Source organism: Lissotriton vulgaris, chromosome 5, assembly GCF_964263255.1.
Source record: "Lissotriton vulgaris chromosome 5, aLisVul1.2, whole genome shotgun sequence".
NCBI lineage: Eukaryota > Metazoa > Chordata > Amphibia > Caudata > Salamandridae > Lissotriton > Lissotriton vulgaris.
In genome coordinates this window covers 746,935,318-746,952,097 of record NC_141693.1, presented here as the reverse complement: position 1 = coordinate 746,952,097, position 16,780 = coordinate 746,935,318, and the positions used below count along the sequence as shown (strand labels likewise).

Below are 16,780 nucleotides of genomic sequence, written 5' to 3'. Positions count from 1 at the left end.
TTGACGGCCATACCGTTGACGAAGATTATGGTTTCTCAATCGGATACAGGTTTTTCACCGTCGGCGGTGGTACCGTCGACAACCCCACTGTCAACCTGTACTGAACTGCAAGTTTGGTCATCCAAGCCAGTACTTCTGCCTTCACCGTCGACCACAGCTTCACTCTTGGAAAAGCGTGAATCATCTCTGACAACTCTGTCTCCATTGAAACTACCAGAGAAATTTCTAGATTCCGAGGAAGAGGAATCTTATGAGGATGATACTTTCCGTGCAGCCAGAAGCTCATCTGAGCTGCTAATCAAATTTCAGGATGAAGAACAAGATGAGGAGGGCCAATTCCTTGAGCCCTGTGGTCGGGCTCCTGTGTCTGCGCCTACCACGCAAATGCCTTTTGACCTGTTGCATAATCTTCAATATATGCTAAGCGATTATTATCGTCGTTTTCCATCATCAGAATCAGGTGATTTTGGCCTCTCTATGCCGGTACCAAGAACATCTGCGGCAACGCTAGGGTCTCAAGGACCAGCTTCTCCGCAACAAACTACGGAGATACGGCCTGCAGTAGCCACTTCACCAGGGCCATCTCATCAGGTGCAGGATGATGACTCTTCGGAAGAGGAGGAACGAGAAGAAGGCGAGGTAGACGACAAGTCGGTATCGTTGGAGTGGGATGAGTATCAGGCACAAACTCCATCTCCAGTTAGCCAACCTACGGCGGAATCTCCACCGGTGGACATCGCAACCTTCCATCAAATCATGGGAAGGGCAACAAAGAGGTTCCTCATCACGATGGAAGCTAAGCAGGTTGAGTGTTTTTTGTATGATTTTAAAGACTTATCGCAAAAACAAAGTTGGTCCATTCCTATAATTGATTTTATCTGGAAGGAAGGCCTTAAGGTAATGGCTACGCCAAATTCTCTACCTGCAGTTCTACCTCGGGTAGATAAAAAGTATAGGGCGCCTAACAGTTCACTGGCATGCCTTATTGGACAAGCAAAAATGGATTCTGTGGTCGCCCAGGCGGCTCAGAGGAGAGCCAAAAATCCGTCTACACAAGTCACTGCTTCACCGGATAGGGAAGGAAGGCGTTTTGACACAATAGGAAAAAGGTCTCCACTATTGCGGCAACTACTGTCCGTGTCGCGAACTCCCTTGCAATACTTGGGAGGTATGACAGACAAATGTAGTCGGACATATCACCGTACATTGAAAAGCTTTCAGAGCCGGATAGGTCTGAAGCCAAGAAGATTTTGCAAGAGGGAGAATGTGTGTCATCAGAATTTATTGATGCTGCAGTGGACGTAGCTGCCACAGGATTCAGATAGCTAGCGGGCGCAGCTGTTTTGAGAAGACAGGGATAGTTGAAATCTACATCCTTTCACCTGGAATTCCAGTCTAAGATAATTGACTTGGCTTAAGATGGGGAGTTCCTTTTTGGACAACATGTGGATGAGGCTTTACAAGCCATAAAGAAGGATACAGAGACTGCATGGTCCCTGGGGTCTCTTCAGTTCGTAAATCTTCCTTTCGTGTAGCAATAGGAAGAGGCAATTTCTCTAGCAGAGAAGGTTACTCACAGCAGCGTTCCTATAACAACTCACAGAGTAACCAAAGATACCAACCATACCGACAACAAACGTATGGTCAAAGGAGGAACAACTACTCTCAATCAAGAGGAAAAACCTCTTATCGAGGAAGAGACAACAGCAACAAAAGCAAGTGAGACAAACATCCTGCCACCACTTTCACCCAACTAGAAGCAAATTGGAGGAAGAATATCCCTACATTACTCAAATTGGTCCAAGATTACCACGACAGATGGGTCCTGGATGTGGTATCCAGGGGTCACATTCTGGAATTCGTCAAAATCCCTCCAAATTCCTCCCCAAGGGGACCACCACCAGCTCATCTCAAGGAGCTATTTTCCCAAATATATTCTATGATTCGAAAAGGAGCAATCGAGAGGGTACCTCAACATCAAAGAGGAAAAATAATTTATTCAAGATTTTCCCTAATTCGCAAGAAGTCGGGGAATGGCGTCCCATCCTCGACCTGCGTGCCCTCAACAAATACCTCAAAAAATTGTCCTTCAGAATGTTGACGCTTCAAGAAATCCTCCAGTTTCTTTCAGAAGGAGATCACATGGCAACACTCGACCTTCAGGACGCATACTTCCATGTGCCCATTTCTCCCAGACACCGGAAGTTCTTGAGGTTCAGAGTGGCTGGCAGGGCCTTTCAGTTCAAAGTCCTCCCCTTTGGACTACGATCAGCCCCCAGAGTCTTTACAAAGATGCTAGCTCCGGTGGCAGCTCACTTGAGATTGGAAGGGATTCAGATTTATCCATATTTGGACGACTGCCTTATCAAGGCCAGTTCTTTCCTCACAGCAAAAACTCACGTTCAGAGATGTCTGTCGCTACTTCAGAATCTAGGTTTCTCAGTAAATTTGGAAAAGTCTCATCTAATTCCATCACAGAGAAAATCTTTCTTGGGAGCAATGCTGGACACAAAGCTCACCCGGGTCTTCATATCAAAAGAAAGGTAGTTGAAGATTCACAAGATGGCATCTGCATTGCTAACAAGAAAGTACGTTTCTGTTCGCAAATTCAAGTCTTTCCTGGGGATGATCTCATCCTGTATTCCTCCCACCCCCAACTTCTGCCTAAGAATGAGGCCCTTACAAGAGGAACTCAGTCTTCAGTGGATACAGGAAACAGGATCATTCGAGGATGTGATCAACATAACTCCTTGAATGAGGACCTCCTTTCAATGATGGATGCAGAAGAGCAACCTGCTGATGGGATGTGCATTCCTAACAGAAGTACCCAGATTCATCGTGACCACAGATGCTTCTCTGGAAGGCTGGGGCACCCACCTTCAAGGAATGACAATCAGTGCCAAATGGGGCATACAGCAAAGAAAATGGCACATAAACCTCTTAGAGTTGCGAGCCCTTTTTCTCGCCCTGAAATCCTTTCAAGCAATATTAGAGGACTCTAGGGTTCTAATTCGAACGGACAACACAACCAGCATGCACTACCGGAACAAACAGGGAGGCACAAGGTCGGCCCGATTATCCCATCAGGCACAGGAGATTTGGAATTGGGCCCTGGATCTCAACATCAATCTGTCGGAGGTCCATGTCCCAGGGGTTGCCAATGTACTGGCGGATTCCCTCAGCAGGTCTGCTGCAGGCAATCACGAATGGGAGCTATATCAACCAACCCTGGATCACATATTCCAAGAATGGGGTCATCCCGACCTGGATTTGTTTGCGACGAATCAGAACCGGAAATGCCCACGCTTTGCAAGCTGGATTCCCCACACGAACTCATGCGGGGATGCCCTTTCGATGAACCGGTGTTGGATATTTGCGTACGCTTTTCCGCCGATTCCTCTAATTCCCAAGGTCATCAGGAAGATGAGGAGACAGCCATGTTGTCTAATCCTGATTGCTCCAAGATGGCCCCGACAATATTGGTTCACCGAGCTGCTCCTCCTCTCGGAGTGCAGACTGATACAGCTGCTTCGAATACCGAATCTCTTGACAATCCAAGAAGGCCAAGTGTACCATCCGGACCCAGTTTCGTTGAAATTATCAGCCTGGCTCTTCAGCACAATGAGTTTGCCAACTTAGACATTCCTCAAGATTGTCAGGAAGTGCTCGCTAATGCCAGAGCACCGTCAAGGATTAAAACCTACAAGCTCAAGTGGAAGCGTTTTTGTGCTTGGTGTCAAGCTGCCGATCTGCATCCCATTCATGGTAGACCAGAACAAATTTTGCCCTTCTTCCTGCATTTGGCTAGATCGGGTTTGGCACATTCGATTCTAAAGATATTCCTGGCAGACATTTCCAGATTCCGTCAGGACGGAACAAACTCTCTGTTTTCTTCAAGAATAATCCAGCAATTTTTTAAAGGATTATTTTGGATGTTTCCTCCAATTCGACGACCACCTCCATCTTGGCATTTGAACGTGGTGCTAGCTCAACTCATGTGTCACCCCTTTGAACCCATTCATAATGTTGATCTCAAGTTCCTTACTTGGAAGGTCTCTTTGCTATTGGCTTTAACATCAGCTAGAAGGGTCAGTGACATCCAAGCGTTCACTTCAAAATCGCCTTTCTTACAATTTACATCAGACTCTGTGGTGATACGTACCAATCCTAGGTACATGCCCAAGGTACCATCGGACTTTCACTTCAATGAGCCAGTGATCCTCAAGACATTTTTTCCAAATCCACAATCACCGGCTGAAAGAGCTTTACACTCATTAGACATCAGGAGATGTTTCAGGTTCTATCTTCAAAGAACGGCAACTGTTCGCAAGACAGACCAATTGTTTGTGGCATATGAAAAATTGCGCCAAGGCTGCGCGGTTACCAAGCAGACTATAGCCAGATGGGTTTCGTCAGCAATTGGGTTATTTCATCAACAGGCAGGAAGACCCTTGCAGACTGTACCAAGAGCGCATGCTACAAGAGCGGTGTCCTCTTCCACCGCTCTATTCACTGGTGTGCCCGTGCTACAAATCTGCAGATCTGCAACGTGGTCCAACAGGCACACTTTTGCAAGACACTACTGCCTGGATTCAGCAAGTGATGCAGATACTTCAGTGGGAAGAGCAGTTCTACGCAATCTTTTCAAATAAGGTGAGCCTCTGTTCTCCCTCCTCCTCCTCTATGCTCTTGTTTAGACGCTTCTAACATGTTATTGGTATTACCGTTCATGCATATCTGCTGTATACTGTAAGCGTCTTACGAGCATAATGTTTTTTTCTTGTACTGCTATCTACTCTGATTCAGGCATTTGAATCTATGAAAGACACCCCAATACTGGAGAAGAACAATAGTTACTTACCTCTAATCTGTGGTTCTCCAGTATTGGTGTCTTTCATAGATTCACATGCACCCGCCCACCTCCCCTCAGAGGCTCCCTCAGGCAATTATGTTGGTTTCACTCCTTTGCGAGAAAATCTGAGAGCCTGAGCCTCTGGGGAGAACATTCTGGTGGGTGCTGTCCCCTGATTGGCTGCAGTTTGGTCTATAAAAAATGACTAGGATAGTCATGAGTGTGGGAGCTTTTGCTCCTGTAGCTGAGGGCTACTTTACTTCCTGGTTGGTTATTACCAAGGTTTTTTGGTTATTACAGGCATATTATTGCTTTTTTATATACCGTGGGACTCCCACTCCGACGACGGGGAATGATTCAGGCATGTGAATCTATGAAAGACACGAATACTGGAGAACCACAGATTACAGGTAAGTAACTATTGTTCATATCTCAGAGTTAATGAAGCTCATAGGATTTTGAGGTAAAATGCTGGATATTCACAATTTTATAGGATCTGAGAGTTTCAACCTGCCAATCTGCCTGTTTCCATAGGAAATGTTTTTATTGTTTTGCCAATACCTTTAGTGCTATTTGAATAATCTTCACGAAAGTTTTAAAACTTTCCTTTTCTTGACTCAGCTGCTGTGTTTAAAGTTTTGGGGTGATCTGTCAAGCGGGGCTAAGAAAAAAGGGTGGTCCCAAAACGTGTTTTCCACATGCATTTTCCCATCTGGACTTGTAACACAAATACAGTCTGGACCGCTGAACGAAACTACACCAAATTTGGCAGAAAGCTAGATGTTGGTCCAGAAAGCATGCATTTTGTGATTTGGTGTAAATCCGTTCAGGAATTTTAGAGATACATTTAAAATATATAGATAGCTGGGGATGCAAATCCTTGCAGTGGACTTGCAGATCCAAAGTCCCCACCTGAAATATGATTGGATACTAACACTTCAGCCATGAAGTGTTGGCAGCCATCCTGGGACTCAGCTTTAAAAACAAATTGCCCAGGGAAGGTGGGGGGCCCTTTCTTCACCACTCTGCAAACACGCCTCATAGCGCACTGCTGATTGAGGAATGAAGTCCCCTTGGCGCCAGAGGATCCTTGGGGGCTAGCAAGACCTCCTGTTACCACCAGTAAGTCCCACACTAAATGTCTTCAGATACTGTGCCCTTTTTCTCCACCACTCGTCAAACATGCCTCCTGGCATACTGCTATTTGAGGATTAAGTCCCCTTGGATGCTCAAGGTCCTCGGGAGCCAACAAGGCCTCCTGTTATGACCAGTTAACCCCACAGAGCGTGATTTGTAAGAGGCTTTCGTGGTCCATGACCCATTTCCCCACCTCTCTGTAAATGCACCCCATGGCATGCTGCTGGTTGGTAATGAAGCCTCCTTGGCTGTAGAGTGTCCTTGGGGGCCAACAAGCCCTCCTGTTACCTCCAGTAACTCCAACACAGCAGAATTGCTGACTGGTGTTTGGAGGCCACGGCCCCTTTCTTCACCACTCTGCAAACATGCCTCCTGGTGCACTGATGGTTGGGGGATTAAGTCCTCTTGGATGCTGAGAGTTCTTGGTGGCCAGAAGCCCTCCTGTTACCTCTAGTAAGTCAAACACAGCAGAATTTCTGTGAGCTGCTTGGAGGTCCACTCCTTTTCTCCACCACTCTGCCACTGTGACTACTTAGTAAAAAACCTTAGAAATGCCTTAAAAATACAAAAGTTACAGGGACGTTATAGTTAGGAAATAGAATTCGAAAAACCTTAGAAATTCACTTAAAATGCCAAGGTTACATGAACATTATAGTTAGGAAACAGAATTTAAAAAAAAAAACATAGAAATGCACTAAAAAACACAATGGTTATAGGGACGTTACAACTAGATGTCATACAAAACGAGTGACATTTGACAGTTAGGTTACTGGAGCTCACTATAACTTACGCCCCCGCAATGCACTGCTTATGAACTCACATATTACATGTTACATAAGGGAGAAAGTCATATGCCTTCTCAAAACTCGAAAATAAAGGGTCAGATCACTCTCACCTTCAAAGGTATTTTCTTTCAGCACCCACTGGTGTCTTGAACATTTGTATATCAGCAGGCACTGAGTCTTAGAAGAAGGCAAATACTTGATAACAATCAATGATCTTCACCACTGTTTTTGTCATTTTGTTTGCCTCCTAGAACCCCACCACCCACATATCCTGATGGAGGAGGGTGACATGACACCCATGGAGTACGAACAACACCTTAAAGGGAAAAGTGATTTCATCAAAGGGACCAAGAGAGACCCACGGGCAGAGAAAAAGGTGAATATGACTAATAAGCTTCTCTCCAGTTCCTGTTTTTTTATATTTGCTAAGTATTGTGTGCTTGGTAGCTGATTCATTGGCTCAGGCTCTGAAGACAGCTGCTCTATCAGTTCCATGTGAAAAAGTGCAAAAACAAAATTTTCAGATACATATAGGATCATTTCATCCCTGGCGTACACCCCACACGCCTTCCTCTGCTCCTCTGGCAGAGGACTATCTGCCAGCTTCGGAGACATTTGCTCTGATGGCTGCTGAGTCTGTTTGTTGCACTCACTAGGCAAACCGTTTCTGTTTTTCAAGAACAAATTTTCAAAGCAGGAGTTTATTCTTGATAAATGAAAAATGATTCCCTGAAGTGCAAGGAGATTTCTCCCTGCGTGTGGTGCCAACTGATGGATTTCCCTGTCCTGGACCACCATGCCCGGCATGGTGGTCCCAGGAAGGGACATCTCAACCATACTTTAATACAGACCTGCTAACTCACATGGTGCCACCATGTGTCACATGATTTTGTCTCCCACCACACGGTCACTGGGTGAGCAGCGGTAATTACACATTGCCCGGCAAGGAGAGCTACAAACCATGGCAGAGAGTGGATTTCCAGCTTGTTGTTAGAGGCTTCAAGCAGGCAATTCCAATTAAAGGGTGTGAAAACACCCCATGACATCCCCAGGAGCCTCAACCACATTTTGACCTTGTTATTTTTGGTGGGAGGAGGAGGTCAATGGGGGCTGGGGACGGAGGGCATAATGCTCCGCTCCCTCGAAGGCCACACCCCTTCTCACATGAGTGATTCTGTCCTCAAGTTGGCAAGTCTGTTAATATCTCCCTAAAATATGTTGACATGTGCCTAATTATAAAATCCAGCCACTTCCTGCATATCTTAGGACTGGGTTTACAAACTACTCCAAGTACTTGGATAGTATCATACTCGGGTTCAAGCTTATATGGGGGCTAGTGCTTGATCGCGAGATTAGGTACAGCTTGAAATCACCTGAATTGAGGATCTACAACAGTTTTTCAACAATGTGCATTCTACGATCATTAGTTAATATACAGTTCTGCCAAATAGCATATTATTTTGCTAAATGTTGCAATATGTTTACAGAATTGTTTAAAATAATGCTTTTGTAGCAAAATATAGTTTGTCGGCATCGTACGTCACATTATTTTATATAAGCATGCATCTCGTATAAAAACCCCTTTCAAGATACTGGCATAAGACTGGTGTGAGTAGAAAATGTGTCTCAGTGCCATATTTTTCGTGTAAACCAGTCCATGATTGGTATCTCGTAGAACATTTTTTATATGTGAAGTGTGCGCTTGGGGAAAAAAAAAAAAATCAAGTTGCATAATGCAAAATTTTAAGAAATTTCCCAAATTTCACATAATACAAAGTTTTGAAATGTTATGAATTTTACCAGGATAACTAAATTTCACTCAAGCCAGCCTTTATGGGTGCATTATTAACCGGAGAGATTAAAGCTGCTTGTTTGTGCATAAATAGCTGCACTATTCTGAGTTGCTCATTTAAAAGTGGGGATGGCAAATTGTGTAAATTCACAAAAATGTCCTGAGGGAAAAAATATGCAAACTACATGTATTTCATAGAATAGGAATTAAGTGAGATTAGACTCATATAATCAAAATATTGCCCAACCCTATCAGTAACGCAGTAGAAGTCATTTCTTTTAAACAACGTTTTGCAGTTTCTGCATGTTGAAAATTAGTGTCACTAGCTTAGAGGGGTGAAACCATACTTAAGCAACAACAACAATTTCTGTCAGGGTGAAACATAAGCCAACCTCATGGTAACCAAAGTTTAACTCTCTGATAGTTTCACACAAAAACAATCAGGCTTAACTTAGAGGCAATGTCTAAAGTATGTATGCAGTGCTTCAAATAGTATTGAAGTGGAAACACAACACAGAAAACATCCCACACCAGTTTAGAAAAATAGAGTAAAACTTAATAAGTTATTTGAGACTAAAACAACAAAATCCAACCAGTAGAACTGGAGATATGCAATTTCAAAGTTTTAAGTGAAAATAGTGCCTAGAAGCACAAAGCCAATCTGGTTATTTGGTTGTGCCAGACTTGGGCAAAGACACATGCTCAGGTCAACCACGATGGAGCTTGGGCTAGCTACAGGCACCAGGTTAGGCCCACTAAAAAAAGTTCCTGAAATCCTGGTTGTGGAATTATGCAAAGTCCTGTGTCAAGAATCAATCGCACAGCATGGGTGATGCAAGGTTCCTGCATGCAGATGCTGCAGCAGCTGTTGAGGGCGAGTTCCATTGGAGATGTGAGGTTCATGTGTGGAGATGAATGATAAAGCAACATTTCTGAGGAGCTGTCGTGGCGAGGTAATAGCCATGTGTGAAGATGCATCATGTAGGGGTCGTTCAGTGTGGCTGTGGTGGTAATGCAAAGTACTGTGCCGGGGATGCTTTGCGCAGCCATTACAATATGGAGTCTTTTGAAGCGATGCCCCATGCTACGTAGGTTCTCCTGGGACCACAGAAGGGCTGGCTGAGCACATTCAGGCACACTTCCAAGGGTCAACAATTTGGGTGGCACCACTTAAGGGGTGGGGTCAGGACTCACAGCTGGCATAGTCCAGGTGTTGAGTTCAATTTTGTTGAAGCATGTGCTGTCCCTGAGACTCTCATCAGGCGGCCAGCCTACTGGCCCTTAGAGTCACTCTGGTTTTCCTGGGTTAAGGATGCAGGTCCAGTCCTTCACTCAAGAAGCAGGTACCAGGGTAGCAGGGCAACAGAGAAGACGTCCTTAAAGAGCAGCACAGCTATTGTTCTGAGTCTTTTATGGGTCCAGAAGTCTACTGAAGAGTTGGGCCTTCGGGCCTAATATTTATACCTTGAGTCCACTTTGAAGTAGGATAAGGTTCTAGAGGTGTCCACCCCAGAGGTGCTTGGAATTTCCTTGCTCCCTGCCCTGTCCCTAGATTAACTGGGGTCACAATAGACTGGTGCCAAACTCTTTTTTGAGTGTTTTCAGGCCGAGCCTTTGGGATGTGCAAGGGTGGTAGGTGACAGCCCCACCTCCTCATCAAGTCAGAGATTGCCCATTGTTCCAACACCTATGGCCCTTCCTTTTTTCATTGTCTGGGAGCAATACTTAAAGACCAACTGCCAGCCACACCTAGTCATTTGAGCCAGTAAACAGGCTGCAGGCATCAAATGGTTGGGACAAGAAAATACCAACTTTCTGAATGTCGCATTTTCAGAACTCTGACCTAAAATCTCATTTTACCATTAAAGGGAGCTTTAAATTACAATACGATAGACACCAAACTCAATATTCCTACCTGCCTCCAATTGAAAATTATTGCTTATTAAATGCAATAAGTTAATCCAATGATATCCTATGGGAGAGGAAGTCCTTAAAAAATTGAAAACAAATCTAAGGTTTATTCACCACCAGGACATGTAAAGGTTAAAAGTACATATTTCTCTTTTAAATACACAACACCCTGCCCAATGTGGTGTTTAGGGCCTGCAATAGAGGTGGCTTATTGTATTAAAAATGAAGGTTTAAGCCTGGCAAAAGGTGTATTTTGCTAGGTCGAAATGGCAGGTTAAAATGCACACACAGGTTGCAAAGGTAGGCCTGAGACATGTTTAAAAGTCTACTTAGGTGGGTGCTTAATGGTTGGAACAAGAAAAAGGCCAACTTTTAAAAAGTTGCGTTTTCAGAATGGTGATTAAAAAATCGTCTTTACCATTTACGAGGGCCTTTAATTACAATTCTTTAGACTTCAAACTTGCCATTTCCGACTTCTCCAAATTGAAAGTTAACTCCTATTAAATGTAATAAGGTAACCTGAAGTTATCCTATGGGAGAGGTAGGTCTTGCAGTAGTGAAAAACGAATTTAGAGGTTTTTCACTACCAGGCCATGTAAAACTTAAAAGTACATGTCTAACTTTTTTTAAATGCACAGCACCTTGCCTTCTGGGCTGGTCTATGCCTACCCTAATCGTGACCTACATGTATTAAAAAGGAAGGTTTGGGGGCCTGGCAAAAGGTTTATTTTGCCAGGTTGACATGGCAGTTGAAAAACAATGGCAGGCCAGAGACATGTTTAAAGGGATACTTAAGTGGGTGGCACAATGAGTGGTGCAAGTCAATTAGTACCATTTAATTTACAGTACCTGGGTATATGTAGTAGCACGTTATTAGACACTTACAGGTAAATTAAATGTGCCAATTGGGTACAAGCCTACATTACCATGTTTCAAGCATATTAGCACTGATTAGCATTGGTACATTGTGAAGAGTCCTAAAGTCAGTAAAAACAGTTTGGGGAAAACCACACCAAGGATGTCATGTTCTACACTGCAGATTTAGGGCAATTCTGTAAAATTGTATTTTAAACACAGTACTGTAAGATCACAGCACAGAAATTACATAGCAGGTTACAACAAAGGTTATTTATGTTTATGGACCAAAACTACTTATTTCAGATTCAAAACTATATCTGCAGTGAGTGATAACTTCATTGATACTATAACATATCATCCCGGAATGAAGCACTTGGCTCTAAATGAAGGGTATATGCATTCAAGTTTAAGGTGATGCCACATGGGAATTAACTATGTTTCAAAGCGCTTTTGCAAGGTCCATAAATAACTTGAAAATATTTAAGCCTTCATAACAAGTTATTTGTATTTCAGGTTTTAAAGAGTATCTAACTGTGTTCTTTGATCATGACTGAAGGTTGGGACCATAACTTTCTTTTTTTTCGGGCAGAGCTTGGGGTTAATAGTATTTCATATACTTAGTGATATCATGTGGGAGGAATGTACTGTGTTAGGAGAGATAGATAATCTGTGATTGCAAGACCTCCTTGGAAGACCTTAAACCCGTTAGTGCTCCTTGAGCTTCAAGACAATAAGGTTGTGCTTTTAATGAGAGATGTAGTATCATTTAGAGTATGGTGGGTAGCTTGCCATCCTTCATGATGGCTGGCTACCCCTTACCATAGTTTGAGATTTCCTCCGGCCCTATGAAGATCTCTGTGCCTTCAGAAGAGCTGCCTCCACAGCGGTCCACTTGAAGTTTGCTGAGCGGCCACCATGTTCCAGACGGCTGTTTATTCAGCTTTTCTGTTATCAAACAATCCTCTAAAAATGGGAGTTTCTTTTGGAAAAATAAAAAATAAATTACCATAGCACCCTGGAGTTTTCTCCCATGGTGTGAGGGTCATTTTTCTTTTTTTTCAGTTCAGGACCCCCAGAGCTTCCCTGACGTCCCGAAATGAAAATCAAATGCATCAGACCCTTCATTCTAAATAGTGCAGATGGTCTGATTCACGTTCACTGGCAGGACTAACTCCTTTGGGTCAGTTGATGTAGGATTTCCAACAGGTTTCCCACAGCAGAGTCAGAGGAAGCACCACCATCGGAAACATGAAACTCTAAACCAGGCCCTTGATCTCTCATTAGGTGTTTACTGAGTCTCAAGAGACGTTTGTTGTCTTAAAGCTTCTGGAAACGGTGTAAATCTGCTGTTTGAGTGTCAGCTAATGGCTATCATTAGTGCTGAGTTCCATTTGCGAATGATCAAGAGCTCTGAAGGGGAGATGGATTTAATATTTTGCATCAAAAGGACACAATCCGCTTGGCAGAGCCCTTTAGAGCTGGCGAATTCTCTGAGTTCTTTTATTGTGAACTTAGATAAGAGGAGAACCAATTTAATCTGAAGCGAGCCCAGCCCCCAGAGTAATGATCATCAATCTATGAGGGAATACTTCAGCATGTCATTCATTCATTACTGCTGTATTAGAAAGGGTAGGAGTTTAATTAATCATGTGAGTAGCCGTCCATAGCACCCACCTCAAGGGAGGGCTGTGCGACAGGAATAAGAAGAGGCCATTCACATGTGTGTGTCTGTGGGACAGATGTATCAAAGGGTTTTACCCATTCTGTGTCTATAGGAAAATGTTTTCATGCATAAGACCCTATGAACAGAGAACAGGCTCAAATCAGCAACTATGAGGTTCTGTGGGGGGAGGGGGAGTGACAAGGCTTTAGATTACAACTAATATTTTGCTGAAGGTGCAGAATGTCTCGCCAAGAATACTGAAATGATGGATTTTCCTAATTTACAACGATGTGTATGCTGGAGTTAGATGTTAGGAGGATGCAGAAGAGGTTGTGTAGTTCACCTGTCTGCAGACTCAAGCATGACACTGACACCTTTGAGCCTAAAGTTCTTTGAGAGAGTCCTACCTAGTCCCATTACAATAACTCATATTGATTTATATATCACTTCATACCACAAGGGAACTGTTTTAAGCACTATTAATGGCCCTTGTTACTGGTACTAATTATATAGTGCTCTCAGAAAAATGAACAGGTGAGACGGCCATACCAGAATTCGAAAGGGTGACCTTCAGACCACTGCAGGATATCGCAATGGGCTTTAACTCACTAAGCAGGTTCGAGTCTCGGCAAGGACGCGCAACATCATGTGATTCTGGGCAAATCACTTAATATCCCGGGCCTAACAAAAATGAAAATGTCCTCGTGTAATGTAACTGTTGCTGGTGTAAAGTTCTGCGATACCGGATACATTCAGGTCAAATTTGCGCTATATAAAACTCCGTACAAGAAAAAATAATCTTGCCTGCTCCATATAACAATCATTGACAATGCCGGTAGGCCTGGCTTTAAAGTAATGTTGTATTGCAAATCAATAGCATAGGAATTGATATGTATTTGTGTGGAAGCAAAGAACAGTAGAATAATATTGGTGTAGGATAAAAGATCATGTGAGAGATACAATGTCAATGAGAAACTGTGCTATCCCCGTGCACTCAATTTTTTGTTCAAAAAATTCTTGGTAAATGCTTAAATTTGATCTGGTTGGTGCCACATTCGTCACACGTAATCTAACCGTGCCTTTAAATGATAGGATGTGGTGTGGGGAGGGTCACCTGCCCACCAAAATGTGCGCACGATATACAATGAAACACACCGGTTTCTTCACAAAGTTCAATTTATTCACTTCAAGATTGAACTCTCTCCAATAGTCTTTTTAAATCCAATGTTTGATCCAAAGGATAATTGCATACATAATGGCAATCTTATGGTGCAATCTTCATATTCTTTCAGTGCTTTAGTGAACCCAATGCATTTCGGGTCAACAAACCAGGACCCTTCATCAGGGGTCTGTAACAAAGGTTAAACAGGACCAAATCAGATTCTCCACTTTCAACAGTTCAAATATATGTGTGTGACCATCTTGCAAGTGTGATCATGCACACCTGAAATTAAAACCCAAAAGTGTCAGACAATGAAAAAAAAGTGACTAACATGAATATGAATATTCTCACCGAATGGAGCGTGAGAACTATGTGATGAGTGTGCATAAGTGAAATAGTCAAACCGAATGACGCGGTGGTGGAATGCAAAGTGAAATAACTGGCGTCCCTAACATAAAGACGATACAAAGAAACCTACAAAATTTTTAAATGTCTTTGGACATGCACTGTGATGTGGCCATGGTGTCAGAACTAATGAATACGACGTAACGCTATACATGCACAACACGGAAAAGAATTAGCTCGAACAGCTTAGTGAAACTTACATGAGGACCGGACAACGTCGCGTCTCTGTTGCTGCTTACGCAACCAAAGGTTCAGAAGGTCTTAATCACACTGAACGGGATAGGTGGTGATATGGGAACTACATGTCACGTGATCGGCATGAAATGGCCAATAGGAACGACATTAACAAACAGAGCCTACATCATGTGATATGAGTATGTGCGCTTCAAAGACGGGCATGCAAGTAAAACGGCCCGGAACTATAAAGTTACATAAATGAAAGTCACAAACCATGCGTAAACAGTGCATAGCAACAAGGATAAAAAGGTCTGTTACTGAAAACATGGTAAACGATCCAAAGTGAATGAAACGTGCATCCTGAAAATTTAAAAAATATGTGCAAAACATCAACGATCTTATGATTCATAAATCAAACGGGGACACAGGATGTGTCATCAGTCAATGCTGTCCATATGATACCATGTTATAGGAAACATGAATATTCGATCCGATAATTCATCCCCATCGGATGTGTGGAATTAAGTTTTTTGATCCAATAGTATTCAGCTCCCAATCTTTGTTTCACGGGATCCATGTCACGGCTCTGTGGGATAGTCTCCAAAATCATGAATCCTAATAGCGAAATTTGATGACGTGCTTCTTTCCAGTGACAAGCTATTGTTGATTTCATATTGGCAAGGCATATATTACTCTTGTGTTCGGTAATACGAACTTTAATTTTACACTCCGTTTGTCCCACGTATATTTTACCACACGGGCATTTGATAGCATAGATACAGTTGGTAGTATCACAGGTGCTTGTATGATGTAATTCAATTTGATTACCTTTCGTGGGGAGGGTAAACGTGTTCCCTGAAATAACGTTGCTGCAATGAGTGCAATTTTGACATCTTAACATGCCTATCCATGTAACATTTTCTTTCTTGGGAGAATTTAACAGTTCTTTGAGATTTTTAGATCTCTGAAATACAAATGTGATGTTTTCACTGTAAAGGCCTTTCAGGTCAGGTTCGGATTGAATCAATGGCCAATGGCTGTTGATTATACGTTTTATTTCAGTTGATTCCGTAGAATTTTTCATGACACATACTGTTTTCTTGTCCAAAATTTTCACTTTCTCTTGTAAAAGATTTTCTCTGGATTATTCTGTGACTTTTTTGAGAGATGTGTCAAGGATATCTTGGGGAAAACCTCTTTGGCGATACTTCATGGTTTGCTCTTTGAATGATTCTTGTAGTTCCGTGCTGTTCGTTGTAATCCTTTTTAATCTGATATACTGTGACGTAGGTAAATGTTTTTTTAAAGACTCAGGGTGAAAACTTTGAAACAAAAGACCTGCATTTTTATCTGTCATTTTCATGTGAACTTTCGTGCTGATGATGTTGTTGTACATCATCACTTTGACGTCCAGAAACGCAATGGTTTCTTTGTCGATGGTATGTGTGAATTTAATGGGAGCATTTTGCGTGTTCAATATGATAATGTTCTCCTCTAGTTGTTGTCTGGAGCCTACTCAACAAAGGTACTACATTTGTTCCCACGTATCGTTCAAATCAAGCTGAGACTGAGATAGCCCTATTTATATTTTTCGGAACCTTGAAGTTAAGATTTTTCTTTAAGGACATTCAAGACACCCAAGCAGCAGACACATGGGATAAAGATTTCAGGCCTAAGAGCAATTTTTGTGCACCTTTTTTGCATAAAACGATTGAAGCTTTTGAGAGATTAGTACTATCCGAAGTTCAACGAATCCCTTTCACCAAAGCGACCCGAAGTAACCTGTCTCCCAAAGAATGGAACACATTAAAGAATTTAAGCCAAGATAAGAATCTAACGTTCCAGAAGGCAGATAAGGGTGGAGCACTCATCGTTATGGACACTGAGTTTTTCATCAATAGCGTCAACAATCATGTCCAAAACAAAGACATTTATTAACCTCTTGAGTTTGATCCCACACAGCAGTACCAACGGATTTTACAAAAAATTATCGATTATGTACTTGAAATGAATTGGATTAGCCATAAGACACACACAT

At 42.6% G+C, this 16,780-nt stretch overlaps 1 protein-coding gene across 1 annotated transcript in view; it reads left to right on the top strand.

The window, feature by feature from the left end:
* VWA5B1 (von Willebrand factor A domain containing 5B1) overlaps positions 1-16,780 on the top strand; it is a 1,100,054-nt gene that overhangs the window by 132,515 nt on the left and 950,759 nt on the right. The window contains exon 6 of the mRNA XM_086920192.1: positions 7,026-7,150. Coding sequence (XP_086776318.1) covers positions 7,026-7,150 — 125 coding nt within the window. The remainder of the gene's footprint in view (positions 1-7,025; positions 7,151-16,780) is intronic.